The 16,254-nt window shown below is 40.2% G+C and overlaps 1 protein-coding gene across 16 annotated transcripts in view; it reads left to right on the forward strand.

Moving 5' to 3' along the window:
- The window catches only part of MYCBP2 (MYC binding protein 2), a 205,067-nt gene that overhangs the window by 13,751 nt on the left and 175,062 nt on the right, over positions 1-16,254 (forward strand). For all 16 annotated transcript variants that reach the window (XM_054825908.1, XM_054825926.1, XM_054825935.1 and 13 more), the window contains exon 2: positions 14,664-14,739. In XM_054825908.1, coding sequence (XP_054681883.1) covers positions 14,664-14,739 — 76 coding nt within the window. The remainder of the gene's footprint in view (positions 1-14,663; positions 14,740-16,254) is intronic.

Raw genomic sequence — 16,254 nt, forward strand, 5'->3', positions numbered from 1 at the left:
CAGTGATTCTCACTGCTGAGTTCCTGAAAAAATCTGTAGCTCTTCATGAAAAATAATAGTACTCCCAGTAGTGTTCATTAGCAGTAGGTAATCTACAGATACCTTCAGGGCAGGGAGAGCAGTGGATGTTCTTTACCTCAACTTGAATAAGGATTTTGACACTGTCTCCTGTAGCATTCCTGGGCTGATGGGTTAGATAAGTGGACAGTGAAGTAGATAGAGAACTGGCTGAATGACGGCCCGGAGGTTTGTCATCAGTAACACAAAGTCTAGCTGGAGGCAAGTCATCAGTAGTGTGCCCTAGGAGCTGATACTGGGGCCTGTACTGTTTAGCATCTTCATTAATGACCTGGGTGCTGGGACAGAGTGCACCCCCAGCAAGTTCACAGATGGTACAAAACTGAGAGGAGTTGCTCATACATCCTGTGGTTTTCATTCATGGGGACCTGGACAGGCTGGAGAATTGCGCTGAGAGGAATCTCACGAAGGGGAACAAGGGGAAATGCAGAATCCTGCATCAGGGAAGGAATAACCCTGAAGGGGCTGACCAGCTGGAAGGCAGTCTGCAGAGAAATAGCTTGGCATACTGGTGGACAACAAGCTGCCTGTGAGCCAGTAATGCGTTGCTGTGGCAAAGGTGGCCAGCAGCCTCCTGGACTGGGTTAGGAAGAGTGTTGCCAGCAAGTTGAAGGAAGTGCACTCTGCTCAGCACTGGTGAGGCTGCATATGGAGTGTCACGATCTTGCTAGTACAAGAGAAAGACAGACATACTAGACAGAGTCCAGTGCAGGGCCCCAAAGGTGATAAAGTGTCTGCAGCATTCCTCCTATGAGGAGAAGCTGAGAGAGCTGACACTATTCAGCCTGGAGAAGAGAAGGCTCAGGGGGGATCTTAATGTAGGGATGGAATGAAGAAGAGGGATCCAGATTTTTCTCAGTAGTGCCTACTGACAGGGCAAAAGACAGTGGGCACAAATTACAAATAATGAAATTCCATCTGAACACAAGAAACACTTTTTTACCATGGGGGTGGTCAAGCCCGTAGTACCAGGGAAGATCATGGAGTGGCTCATCTTGAGTGAGCTCACCAGGCAGGTGCAGGACGACCAGGGGATCAGGCCCAGCCAGCATGGGTTCATGAAAGGCAGGTCCTGCTTGACCAACCTGATCTCCTTCTATGACCAGATGACCAACCTAGTGGATGAGGGAAAGGCTGTGGATGTTATCTGCCTGGACTTTAATAAAGCCTTCGATACTGTCTCCCACAGCATTCTCCTAGAGAAGCTGGTGGTTCATGGCTTAGACAGGTGCACTCTTCGCTGGGTAAAAAACTGGCTGGAAGGCCGAGCCCAGAGAGCTGCAGTGAACGAAGTTAAATCCAGTTGGCGGCCGGTCACAAGCGGCATTCCCCAGGACTCGGTCTTGGGGCAAGTCTTCTTTAATATTTTTATCCATGATCTGTATGAGGGGATCGAGCGCACCCTCAGTAAGTTTGCAGATGACACCAAATTGGGTGGGAGTGTTGATCTGCTCAAGGATAGGAAGGCTCTACAGAGGGATCTGGACAGGCTGGATCGATGGGCTGAGGCCAACTGAATGAGGTTTAACAAGGCTCAGTGCTGGGTCCTGCACTTGGGTCACAACAACCCCATGCAACGCTGCTACAGGCTTGGGGAAGAGTGGCTGGAAAGGTGCTTGGCGGAAAAGGACCTGGGGGTGCTGGTTGACAGCTGGCTAAATAGGAGCCAGCAGTGTGCCCATGTGGCCAAGAAGGCCAACAGCATCCTGGCTTGTATCAGCAATAGTGTGGCCAGCAGGAGTAGGGATATGATTGTGCCCCTGTACTCAGCACTGCTGAGGCCACACCTCAAGTCCCGTGTTCAGTTTCAGGCCCCTCACTACAAGAAGGACATGGAGGTGCTGGAGCGTGTCCAGCAAAGGGCAACGAAGCTGGTGAAGGGTCTGGAGCACAAGTCTTATGAGGATCAGCTGAGGGAACTGGGGTTGTTTAGTCTGGAGAAGAGGAGGCTGAGGGGAGACCTTATCGCTCTCTACAACTACCTGAAAGGAGGTTGTGGTGAGGTGGGTGTTGGTCTCTTCTCCCAAGGAACTAGCAAAAGGACAAGAGGAAATGGTCTCAAGTTGTGCCAGGGGAGATTTAGACTGGAGATTAGGAAAAATTTCTTCACCAGAAGAGTGGTCAGATATTGGAGCAGGCTGCCCAGAGAGGTGGTTGGGTCGCCATCCCTGGAGGTTCAAAAAATATGTAGATGTGGCACTTCAGGACATGGTTTAGATGGTGGTGTTGGGTCGACAGTTGGACTTGATGATCTTAGAGGTCTTTTCCAACCTTAAAGATTCTATGATTCTAAGCACTGGAACAGGTTGTTCAGAGAGGTTATGAAGTCTCCATCCTTGGAGATATTTAAAATCCAACTGCACATAGTACTGGGCAACCTACTGTGGCTGGCCCTGCTTGAGCAGGGGGATTCATAGAATTAGTTACAGAATTACAGAATGGTTGAGGTTGGAAAGCACATCTGGAAGTCATCTGGTCCAACCCCTTCTGCAGGCAGGGACACCTAGTGCTGGTTGCCCAGGACCATACCCAGATGGCTTTTGAGTATCATGAAGGATGGAAGCTCTGCAACCACTCTGGGCAACCCTCAGAGTCACCCTCACAGTAAAGAGGTATCTCAATAGGTCCCTTCTAACCAGACTGATTCCGTGATTTTGTAATTCCTAGGAAAACAGACCATGAAGAGAAGGGGTCTGTATGGGGTTTACTTGTCTTCTGACAGGAGGTGTCATGGGGAGCAAACGTGGAATGCTGAACAATCAGTTCTTGCTGCAGAGCTGTGTTGCAAGATGTGGTCATCATGTTATTGGAAGCATGTATTGGACCTCCATGCTGTAGCTCAATAGAAGTAAAGAGAATATGAGGGGAACTGAAAAGGTAGCAGTTTAAAATAAGTTAAAGCTACATATTTGTCCTAAAGTTCTTGTAGGAAGAGCTGCATGGTAGCAAGATCCAAATGTAAGTCATTTATTACTTCGAGTATTTTTAATCTGTTTTAAGGTCTTCTGTGTATTAGAGTCTTGTTGGTGTGGTGGCTGTCTAGTGACAATTAGTCCCTGGTCTGGGGATATTGCTCCAAAAATCCAAGCTTTCTTCTTCTGCAACCTGTCTTCCACTTTCTTGTTTGTTTATTGTTTTGCTAGCAGATAACCGTATTCAAACTTCTAATGTATCACAACAGGCAAAAATACGGTCTGTGAGCCAACTGCCGTGCAAGTGAGCTACTTTGGCTGTGATTTTGGCAGAAGCAGTAACTTATTTTTCCTACCCTGCTTGCAACTGTGCAAAGAGGAAGGGAAAGTCAAGCAACTGCTTCATGGAGGTATTTTTCATTAAGTACCTCAAAAGAGCAAGTGTTCCCTTTTCAGAGGTATTCTAAAATGCAGGGTTACTAACCAGTGGCTACAGAATTTGTTTGCAAAAGGCATTTTGTTTGAAGAGTTCTGTAGATTTTGTTGCCGAGTTACAGTGAAAGGATTTAGATGAGCATCTTTATTTCTTCAGAAAGGTACATTCTTGAATTTTTTTTCTATTTCTATTTGTGATTTTTCAGGTAATTTTGGGTCAGCTTATGATGGAAGTATATGGTGTAATATATGCTCTGTGCATGTATATTCCATAAAGCTTGCTAATAGTTTTGCATTACACTGAGTTTATGTGTATTTGCATAATATGTATTCACATGCCAGGTTTCACTTCGTATATGTGTATTTTCTTCCCTGTCAACTATATTATGCCAAGTCCTTTTGGAAACTTGATAGGTATTATTATAGGTGATATGAAAAATGAAGCACTAAAAAGCTTTTAGAACTGTTGTTTGTAAGCAGACCTTTTGTTTATCAAGACAAGAACAGATTGGGGTTTTTGGGTGGTATTTATTTTCCTTCTTTATTCTTGCAGTCTACTGATACTGTCCCCATGGTTGAATGCATGTTGGATATTTCAGTGGTAGAAAGAATGATTAGCTTTGGCTACTTAATTATCAAAGGGAGGTATCTGCAAAGGCAAAGAAGTAAAGCAAGGAAGGCCTTAGGAAAGTTCAGTTGTAGGGCACTTTAGGGCACCCTCTAAACATGATGAAACATTTGCTGGGTCTGGTTGACTTGAACTACTTTCACACTAATTAGTAGATTTGCGTTGGAGGGAGTTAGATGGAGTAACCCACAAGCGAGCTAAGGACAGAATTAGTAGTATAAATTAGACCTAGTACTTGAGCCATTTTCTGAGCATCTCATTTAACAGTTATAGATGTAATCTTAAAGCACCTACCCTTAAGTGACACATTTTTTTATGGTAAATTCATAGAAGGTATATAGTGTTTTGATTACATGAGTTGTTTACTTTGAGTTGCTTTATGGGGCATGTTGTAAGGCAGTTTGTCATTGTAGATACTTAGGTTTCTCGGCAGCTGAAATAACGTTAGTGTAGGGATCACTTTGTTGGAGAAATCAAAGGAGATTTTCATTGGAAGGACGCTTAAGCCATAGCTAAATATGGGAGGTTTTGTACATGGAGGCTCTTAAGAGAAGTAGTTGCTTTCAAGTGGAAGTAAGGCTGCTGAAGATTGTAGCTTCTGTAAATGCGGAGAGGTACCAGAATAGGAAGTATGCAAGACAAGCAGCAACTTTCATATGTTTTACAACAGTATTCAGTGTTTGCATTCTGTCAGTGATACCTCTTCATCTCTTTGCCAACATCCAGACTCCACGTATTTTTTGTTGCTCTTCAGTTTTTTCGTCATAAAACCTCTTCTCCATCTATTGATTAGGCCACTAAAGCTTTGCCCAGTTCCTTTGTTTTCTCACCATTGTCACCTTCCTCGTGTGAGCTATTGCTTGTTTGTCCCAAACTTCTGTTGAACTTTCTCTCTCCTTTGTTTTTGCTTTGGCTTTATGTTTGCCAGATGCTTTTCAGTTGTTAACAGCAAGGCAGGATGCCCTGTAAAATAAGATTAAAAAGCAATTTATGTCTTGCAATAAGAGAGGAAATATGGTCCCACAATTTTGAGATCTCTTCAGACCTTCTGATCAACCTTGATAACCCTTTTTTCTTTAGTATTCCCATTCCTGTATTTTGTAGCCCTTATGGTTGAACTTCTGTAGCAATGAGACAGTGAATAGTAAGTTTCTTGCTGACAAGGGCACTTGTATTTATCAGCTGTGGTTCTTCATTATTGTATTTGTTATTAAGATGACTTGAAGCTAGATTACAAATTAACAGTTGGTTTGGAGCACTTTGGATGAAGTAAATGGCATGAGAGATGGGGAAACACAGCAGAGGCTGTGATTGCTTTAATGTCTGTCCATAGTGGTTCTACCCTTCATCTGTGTGATCATGTGTCAGATAGATTATCTGCTTGGAGAAGATAAGGAAAAAACCTCAAAATGCACATTGTTGTGGTTGATCAGAAGAGTACCTCCGGGTTTGTGCATGGCTGAAAAATGATGCGGATTAGATGGAAAAAGTATCTCTGCCCTATAGTAAGTTAAAACAGTTGCTATCAGTGATGAAGGTGAGAATAGGGAAAGAACAGGCTAGAAAGTATTTAGGTATTTTCACAAGTATGATAAAATTCCCCCTTAGAGTGTCTGGAAAAACTGGCTGAGGCCATTTCAGAACTATTAGGAAATTCATAGAAAATATATGAGGTTTTAGAAGAATAATATAAAACAAATTGGTTGACAGTGCCTGACTAAAAAATGGATAAAGAAGGACTCGAGGTACTCTAGTACAGTTTCTGTTGACTACATTTCTAAAAGTACTGGAAAAATTATATGTTATATAAATGAAGGTGATAAATTAGACACAAATTGGATTTATGATGAGCCCTGTCTGGGAATTTTTAATATTTGGTCACTATTAACAGTTGTCTAAAACTAATTTTTCAAAAATTATGGAAAATAATTATAATATCACCAAAAGAAATATTAATTTTAAATGCTAAGCTTGTTCTAAAATCAGATGATGATTGAGTTTGGACCCAGCACCACATAGTCTGTACTTCAACTCAGAGCTTGCTCTGAACTGAATCAAACCTTAGCATATCTTGTTATAGCAGATCATCTAGGAGTAAACCAGAGCTCTACTTCTAGCGTTGGGCCTGCACCAAGAAGCATGGGCTGATCCTCAAGCAGATGCAAGTGAGAAAAGCTGATGTTGCCCCTGTAGTCTCATTGGCTCGACTGTAGCCTTCCTCAAGTAGAATTTTTGGGTGTGTTGCCTTCCACCTGTCAATTTGGCTACGCCTGTTCTAAACGGAAGTACTGTAAGGTGGATTTAAAACTACACAGAAGACCACCCCAGAGAGGTGCTGCGGAACAGCCATCTGTCAGGAGGAAGTGTGTGAGAAGAGGTAGTAGTGCTTGTTCTGCATCTGGATCTGTCCTAGGTCCTGAACTGCTCGGTCTCGTCATTGACAATTTCAGTGTTGGAATTGAGATTGCAGATGAAAAAGTTCATAGAGGACGCAAAGCTAGGAAAGATTACAGGTATACTGAAAATAATAACCTCAACAAATGCTTAGCGTCAAGAAAAAAATCAATAAGCACGAATGGGAAACCAACAGTGAATAAAAGGTAGGGTAGAAGTTCCTCAGGTTCTACGCATTGTATAGAATTGTAAAGTGAATGTGGTTTAGCAGTGTCATGCTGCTGGAGTGTTTCAGATTTATTTTTTCAAAATACCTGAGAGAAATGCTTTTGTGTAGGAAACCTGAAGTAATTCTAGACTTTTTCTTTGCACACAGGATTGTGTGTATTTTGGCCTCTTTTTTGTTGTTTTGTTTTGTTTTCTCAACAAGAAGGACTACTTATGAGTATGAGAGAATTGTTAAATTAGATCTCAGTGATGTAAATGATTTGTGGTTTAGGCTGAAGGAACTGATACTCCTTAATTGACAGAAGACTCTTACTTACCCTCAGACTTGAAATAAATTCAAGCTACCATGGAAAAAGAGGAAAAATAAACAGATTTTTCTACAATAAAGACTTAAAGATAGCATTTAATTGCTATAAGGGAGATTTAGAACAGATCTCACAGAGAGCTTTCTAGTAGGAATACTTAGGACATGGTGTAAGTGTGATCATTGGCAGTGTTTAATATCTCCACAGGGAAAATGCCTGTCAGGAATGAAGTGGAATTTGACTATTCCTGTGCTGGACCAGGGAATGGAAAGACTGACTTTTTGGGGTCCTTTCCAGACACTGTTTTTAATGATTCTAGAGTATGTTTCACTTGTCAAATTATATTTTAGATTGCCTGGGAACATGCACAAGTTTTCTGTACCACTGAAGTTTGGAAAAGTCTTGTTAAAGATCCTTTACACAGTGTCTGTGTTGAATCATCTGCACAGAAAAACTTTTGATTGTTGCCTGTAAGCATGTTCTTTGTGATGCACTTCTTAGTATACCCTTAGGCATCAGTTATATCCAAGAAAGTGTGGATTGATTCAAGTGACAGGCTTGTCTTTATACAGGTATATATTTTAAGTCTTGTAGAGTGGTTTTCTTCCCTTGTTCTCTTGTTAGCTTTGTGTAGTATTATAATTTTTATTATGCTGACTAATTCCCAAAGAAGTCTGCTCTTATGCCTGAATTTGCTGTATGCTTGCTGATCCAGATGGCGAACAGATGAAAAGCTCAGTATGTCTTTCTCTTGGAAGAGTAATCAGAAACATGGCATGGCACCAGGAAAAATGCTGAACTTGGAATAAGAAAAAAATGTACTCTTTCCACAATGTACAAGCACATTTATTGTACAGCCAAATTTTACTTTAGTTTGTAAACACACAGTGAGGATTGCAGAACAGTTGAGATTGGAAGGGACCTCTGGAGACTGTCTAATCCAACCTTTCTGCTCAAAGTAGAATCAACCAGACCAGGTTGCTCTGGACATTGTGCAGTTGGATTTCGAATATCTTCAAGGATGGAGAATCTATAGCCTCTCAGGGCAACCTGTTCCAGTGTTTGGCCATTCTTAACAGTTCTTATGTTTAAATGGAACTTCCTGTATTTCACTTTTTCCCCATTGTCTCTCAGCCTGTCACTGGATATTGCTCAGAAGAGTCTGATTCTATCATCTTTATGCTCTCCCATCAAGTATTTATCCACATTGATAAAATTCCACCCCCACTTTCTCTTTTCCCAGCTAAACAGTCTCTGCTCAGTTTCTCCTCATATGACAGATGCTCCAGTCCCTTAAGTATCTTAGTGACACCTCTCAGGATGCTCCAGTAAGCGAGTCTGTCTTGTACTGGGGAGCCCAAAACTGGTCACGGTACTCCAGATGTGGTGTTGCCAGTGCTGTGTAGAGCGTAAGATCCAACTCCCTGAACCTGCTGACAATGATGTTCCTAACCCAGCCCAGGAGGCTGTGTGCCTCCTTTGCTTCAGGGGCAGTGTTACTGGCTCATGTTCAATATGTCCACCGTGAGGACCCATAGGTCTTTTTCTGTAAAGCTACTTTCCAGTCAGTTGGCTGACAGTGTGTACAGGTGACTAGGGTTTTTCCTCCCCAGATGCAGGACTAGTCTTCAAAGTAGGTCACTGAACAGGCCGAAATCTGTTCTTCTGAAGTCTAGCATTGTGATCCTGCTTTTGCCTTGCCCCTTTCTTTCAGGTTCCTGAACTTACCTGCATTGTCACTGCATCCATCACTGCACCCAGCCTTCAGGCACCTGACCGGTTCTTCCTTCTTTAAGTGTCAAGTGCAGCAAAGTGCCTTCCTTCATTGGCTCCTTGATCACCTGTGTCATGAAATTATCATCCATGCACTCCAGAAACCTCCTGCATTGCTTGTGTCCTGCTGTGTTGCCTTCCAGCAGGTACTTGGGATAGTTAACATGCCCCATACGGAGCAGGGCCTGTGAATGTGAGGTTTATTTCTTGCAGGTCTTATCTACTTCTTGATCAGTCCTGATCAGACTGTGTGTAGTAGATGCCCAAGACAAAAGCGTTCATATTGGTCTGCTCTCTAATCCTAACCCTTAAACTGTCAGTTGGCTCGCCATCAACTGTTTCATATTCTGTCTGAATCACAAAAAGGACAAGGACAATCCAGTTGGTGTTCTGCAGCAGCTATGATAAGCATTCTGGTGAAGTTTGGAGGTAAAGGAAACCTGTCAAACTGAGTGGTAAAAAGCAAAAATTAGTTTGCTACATTCTTTAAAGTACAGTTTATACCTCCCAGAGACTAAAAGAAGAGAGTGATGAAATAATTACATTTTCTGGGCAGTCATTCTATGTTAATACGGCTTTGTTTACTCAAAATAGTCTTTTCTTCCCCATCTCCCTTTTGTAAATATGTCTCTAGTACTTTGGTTCTCCAGTGATGACTTAGGAGTAGTTTTGCTTCTGGGTGTCAGTAAAGAAAAGTCTTTGAAAATAATTATGTCAATCAGGTACTGTAATACACTTACTCAAAAAGAAGATCACAAAGGCATGTAGACTTTTGCAAATCAAATGCTACCCTGACAGTTTGCTGGGCAGAACGTGAGGTAGATAAGATGAGGCACTGTGGCTGATGTCTAACTGCTTTGGACCAATTTGCTCCTGTAGTCCCACTGCTTTTATGGCAAACATGAAATTCCATCATGTAGTGACAACTTCTGGATAATGTGTTTTGTAATTTGTAGATCCTTTATGGCAGTAAAATACCTGTACAAAGGAAGCTGCCAAACAGCACTAGTTACCGTGTGACTTCTGCACATAAAAAAATTAGTATTGCTGATATTGCACTGTTATTCAGTATGGGGCAGCTGAGGAAAACAGTGGAGGAAACATCAGTTCATTACTTTTCAACATGTCCAGCATTTCACTGCCCTTGAGTAAAGTGTGTTGGTAGATTTAGAGCTTTTTAAGGAACTCGATGCTGTGATGAAAGATCCTGAGACATGATGTGATAAAAGCTCGCAGTTGCAGGCTACTTGACAATTTCAGCTTCGGATTTCACTTTGAGTTGTTCAGAAGCAAATGCTTGCTGCTTCTTGTCCAACCAAATTGACCACCAGCAGCAATAATTCACCAAGTGGAGGGAACAAAAGAATTATTTGATGGCACAAATCTAACGGTGTTTCATTTCAGTGTCACTGAGTGGTTGCTGCCTCTTAAGAGCATTTCCACCAGCCCTTGAACGCTTAGGCTAACTGTGCAGAATAAGCACATACCGAAACAAAATAACGCAGTATATTTGTCATTTGTGTGGATGTAGCATGACTTTGATTAGACCTCTCCTGTCAGACCAGAGCAAGTAAGTTTAGGCAAATACACTGAGTCAAAGTCAGTTGGAAGATTTTAAAATTTTAGCATGTGCTAGCACGCAGCTTCCTAAATTCACTCATTTTTCAAAAATGTACTCAAAGGTATAATCAACAGTAGAATGACTGGGTCTAATGCTGTAGTAGCTACCGTGATCTTTGGTAACATGTTTCAGAAAGAAGCAAAGGTTTTATGTCAGACAGCAGGTGAATAACACTTTTGTTGCTCCTATTCTGCCTCAGCAGCAGAAACAGAATGATAATTTTTCCACTTGTTAGTAGCACTTTTAGTGTAACATACAAGCCTAGAAGAGTTTATGCAGGTGTGACACTATTACCGTAAGGTTAACATAACGTTAGCCCATATTGAGTAATTCAGTAACAACATTGAGCAGGGGGAGGACTCGACACCTAAAGCTTCCTTCTCAAATGTAAGCTTATGAATTGCAATTCAGGACTACTGCGACTTTGAGGGGAAGATTGCTCTGTTTGCATTTCCTCAGCTCTTTTGAACAGAGTAGGAGCTATGGTGTTGAGACAACTGAGGAGCGTCCCCCTAGTAATGCAGCAAATATTGCAAGTACTAGCTAATGTTGCTTCTGGTTTGAAAACAAATGAACTAAGCATGCTTCTGTTTCCTTCCACTACAGGTGCCACAAAGCTGAATAGAAGTTGCAATTGTGCTATTTAACAGCTATGCTACCTATTTTAAGTTTTCTGACAATCGGTTGATGACCACCCCTCTTTCCCCCCCACCCCTTTGGTTTGAGACAATTGTTCTCTATTCCAGGTTTGAACACATTAGGGCTTTGCTTTTATTCTCAACAGATTTTTGCTGTAATAGCACTACACACTCCTTTTTTGGGTCCATTTGCTACAAATATTTTCTTGTCAAGCTATCTTCATGTTCTGCACCCGTTTGAGGTGCACTTCCTTTGTGGTCCAATTCAAAACTGCTAACTTAGTCTCAAATGTTACAATGGCTTGAAGCAGTTTGCAGAAAACCTGCCTAAGATTTGTTGATAATCAGTGTTTGGTTTGTGTGAACTAAATGGTGTCAACAGCTGAGTTAAAAGTTAAAGGCTAAAGGCCTTCTGCCACTGGAAGCAGATTGTCAGCATAGAGTTTCAAGAACTTTACAAACGACAGCTTACAGCAATTTACAATTGTTAACCAAACCCATAATTAATAATTTATCAAAAAAAAAAAATCTAACCAAGCCGTATCAGGTCTTGTTAATCTTCAGGCGGTAGAAGAGTCAGGCTTATAATTAACACACGGGGTTTCTAACAGGAAATTACTCATAATCTGCTTAACGTTGTCTTTCATTAATATGCTTGCCCATATTTTATCCTTTCTATCTGAATATTAAAACCTTCTGATATAGTGGTATATAACAGTAGAAGTGTGGATAATCGTATATATCTTTGTTATATGCAGAAACGTTATAAACATTAGTATTAGAATTATGCATAGTAATGATTGATTGCTCAGAACTGTTTATAAAATTAGTGTTGATGAGGGTTTTTTTTAATTTTTTAATTAATCACTTACTAATTCTGAAGTTCCATTTGGATACGGGGGGAAGTGCACTTCCTAACAAAAATGTTGGGATTTCAGTATCCTTGAGGTTTTAAGAAAAAATAGGGAGATAAATGTGGATTCTTAATATGACATTTCTATACCTAAGTTGTTTCAATGTAAAAAAGTTGTTCAAGCCTAAATTCTGCTGAACATAATGACCACTAGAGTGGAGTGACTAGGAAAGGTTTATGCTTGCAGCATTTTTAATGGCTGATGTATGAATGAGGGAGATCATACCACTATTGCCACTTGGAATCTGAAAGAGGAAGTCAGCCCATTGCTGATCTTAACTGCTTGCTAATTGGAGAAAAAACATTGTCTAGGTATCATTGACAAATGAAGTTAGTCTGCAAAATGATGGGGGTTTTGTCACTTTGGAAATGAGCCTAATCTTAGCGGGGGGGGAAAAAAAGGCTTAATTTTAGGTGTTTCTAGATGTATACATACCCAGAGAGAAACACATACAAAAATGTGAGGACTGGTCCTGTGAAAAATTTACAAGACAGTAAAGTGCTGCAAAAAAATGTTTGCAGACTATAACAAATTTGGAGAGTTTACAAGGATTTTGGCAGGCAGGATTAAACTTTCAATGTGTTGGCAACTTGAGTTAGTGTCCTTTTTTAAATAAAAAAAAACCAAAACACAAAACCACAAGCAGTGCTTATCACGTTGTCTCTAGTAAGTGCAAATTGTACTGTGTTTAAAAGGCATAATTAACAGGACAACTACATAAAGAATATTGGAAGCTCAGTTTGGAGGTTTGCAGGGAAATGTTTTCAGGTCACTCTGGGTTACATGCGTCTGCCATGCCATATTGCTGTGAAGCTGCCAAATAATACCTGAATACAGTTTAAAAAGTCACCTTGGAGGAATACGAGGCAATTCTTCCTCTTCTTAACAGCAAATAATAAGTACTGCTTTGAGTTTGGGTCAGTGTGGTTTACTTGTGGTGTGGACTGAGAGAGCCCAGAAGTTGTCCAAAATAAATCAGGACTTTTACACTTAAAGTTAGACTTCATAAACACTTAAAGTTTACACTTTGTAAAAGGTTATTTGGTCCAGAGAAGAAGATTGAGTAGCTACAGAATGGAAAGGACTGCGCTGTTCTACATGTTTGACAGCAGAATAAGAATTAACTGCTTTAAACTGGAAAAAGGAATAAAACCCTGTCCAATAAATAGTGGAATGGACTATGGAGTTTGATTATATAGAAATTTGGACATTAAAGGTTGTATGAAATTTCTTCCCTCTGCTTCTTAAATACATTGTATACTGTTACATAGTGAAACTTTGCTGTTGAAGGAACCTTAGGAGGTGATCTAGGTTCTCTTTATAAGCTTTAATTTACTGGGGAGGGTGGGGGGTTCCCCCTCACTGAATCACTTCTCTTAACTCCAGGGTAGTGGTAGTGGTTCCTTACGAGAAAAGTGGTGAGCTGATTTGTTTCTGCAGGAAGTATCTTGATGAGGAATGTACTTCTCTCTTGGCTGGTAGGTGAAGATGGGAATGGTGACGAAATTTCTAGCGGGCAGCTTTCCTGGGATACTCCACAGGGGTTCTTTCTTTGAGCTTGTTTTCTGACTGGTGGTTGTTGGTCAAACTTTAGTTTCCAGCTTTTGACTGCTGGACCATGAGACTTGTATACTCTTGCAGTCTGAATGCTGTACAGGAAAGAGTAATAAGCAATGTGGTTTCAGTCTCTCAGATTTTTTATTTAGAACGAGGTTATTTGAATAAAATACTATGGTTCTCCTGATTCTTAGTCTCTTTTGTTACTTGAAAGTGCAACTTCTTACTGCCTGTGATTTTCAGATTCCATAGTTTTATTTTTCCAACTAATCTGAACTGTAAAGTATTTGAATAATGTTTAAGTGGCACAGAGGAATGTTAGTAGGTGTTGCTTAAAGTCCTGCATAGGATGAGCTGTATGCTGCACAGACAACAGCTACCTTTCTTTGTGGAGGGTTCGTAATCTGAGCAGATCAGAGAAATGTAGAGTAGGTGAAAAAGCATGCGTAATCTCAATCACGGTGACAAAACAATTGTGTGTATGGTGTAATTTTTTTATTTTTTTTTTTTACTGGGTAGTAAAATGGAGGAGAAAAAGAATGTAATAGGAATGAGGTGTGGGCAGAAGATGATTAGAGGAGCATGTGTTAGCTAGAGCTGTAACATTATAGGGATGGAAATGAAAAGTCTGTAAACTGAGGGTGGAAAAGTCCAGACAAAGATTTAAAAATCTGTATTTCAAAGGTGCAGTTTCTTCCACCAGCTGAATTTTCTGCCAAATGATACATTTGTAAAGTTTCCTTTTTGTCTTGGAAGGCTTGAATCCTTATCTGGTAAAGACTTCACAAAACATAAGTGTTCCATACTAACATGTTATATTACTGAGAACTGTCAACAATTCTTGCTTCTAGCATTGTTGTGGCTCTAATGGGCTTGTAATAGAAACAGTAGGGTAAAACAGTATAAAGTTTAGGGATTTTTTTTTTTGTCTGTCCTAGCATATATTCTGCTTAAACTGATGAGAGTAAAGGCCCTTAATTCAGTGGAGCATTAGGAAAGCATCATTTTAAGTGCTTTATAGTCTGATTTATACTCTGAAATTCTGCCTGTGTTGGTTTGCTTAGGAGAAAAAAAATTAGAGGATTTAGGACTTTTTTTTTTTGCTGCTGCTGCTCTTTAGCATGGGGTATGGAAGGAAGTTTAATTCTTTTGTTCTCATGGCTTTTCTGCTCTTTTTCAGAAGTAAGAAACTTTTTAGCAAGAAAAAATTGAAAAGGAAACAGAAGACTAAATTGAAAGTAAAAACACGCAGCAAGGTAAGTCTGTAACTAACTTGACAAAGTTCTGAGTCAAAAATGAAAATAATTTCCATTGAAATATAACTAAAATAAATGTAACTAGCAATTTATTTGTTTAGAAAAGATAATACGCCAGTATTGTATGTCTATTTACTGTATTCTACATGACTATGATACCCATGTTAATCTTACTCAACTGTGTTTGCTACTAATGTTCACACTGAAATAACATGAACAGCATTTTTGGTTCTGCAGATCCTAAACTGTAAATGTAGCTAAACATGTTGGTCTTATAGCTAAATGTTAAGAGATCCACGTCTACCCAACAGTTAGAAACTACTGCTGCAAAGAGTTCTGTCCATATTGGCTAAAGGAGAAAAGGAGCATTCAATGTCTAGGGAATCCGGAGTTACTTCTGAAAATTCCTACATAATTGAATAGATGATACTTATCTGTTTCTATTAATTTTCTCCCTTTGTAACCCCATCAATTTAAACGCATGGGAGTAGTACAGTGAACTTGATAAAAATGTTTACATGTTTATTTGTTGCAGAGAAGAAATCTAGGCGGAAGCAACAGTTTTATAAAAAAAACTGCTCTGCTGCGTTTTTTCTCTATTAGAGAGCTATTATTTCTCTGTTAAAGCTAGAGTGTTGGAGGGATTTTCATGAAGGCTCACTGCAAGCACAATTCCTAGGTTCCAGTTGTAGTCAGTAAATAGACAGTGGATCATTTCTGGAATGATTTTGAAGGACAGAACCACTGAAATATCCAGTGAAAACACTTTCTAGTCAGTTGAATGCCCTTATAATACAAATACACTGTAGATCAAATTGGCCTTCTTATCCCTATTTGCCAAACCTTGTGTAGTTACTCTATCTCAAGACAGATGATGTGGGGAGGGTGAAGCAAGCCCTGTATCTCTTCACTTGGTATTGCCTTTTTGGATACTTATACCAGATTGTTCTGTTTATCTCAAGTAGTGCAGCTCCAGACTATGGTACAGAAGGGGCTTATCTTCGCTTCTGTTCTTAGTACTGTACAGCGAAATATTTTTGGTCCAAACTGAATTTTTCAGCCCTTTTGTCAGTTGCTATGATATTAGAAGGTTTAGCCCTGTTCCCTTCATGATTTTATCAGACCCATTGTCAACACAGAAAACCGATTTAGAAATTTTAAGAAATTTTGCAGAATGTAGTTAGTCTTTGTGTGTTCTGTCTGGTGACAGAAATGTGTGTTTTTAATATAATTCTTCAGTTTTGATCATTGTTACTGTATAAAGGGAACCTTGTCTTTCTGGATAGTGTGGTGCCCTAGTTGAACTGCCAAGTAGGAGGCTAAATCCAGAACTGCTGTTCTTCACAAGCTTGACAGTCAAATGCATTTCTTGGATTTAGTTGCATTGGATAAATAGATTGACAGGATCCCTTCTGAATGGCCAAAGACAACATGAGCATATTAAAGGCTGGTTCTTGTCCGTAGTTACAGATTTGGCACTAACTGATCATCCCTGCACCTCATGCATATGGAGGG

The sequence above is a fragment of the Grus americana genome, chromosome 1 (assembly GCF_028858705.1).
Source record: "Grus americana isolate bGruAme1 chromosome 1, bGruAme1.mat, whole genome shotgun sequence".
Taxonomy (NCBI): Eukaryota; Metazoa; Chordata; class Aves; order Gruiformes; family Gruidae; genus Grus; species Grus americana.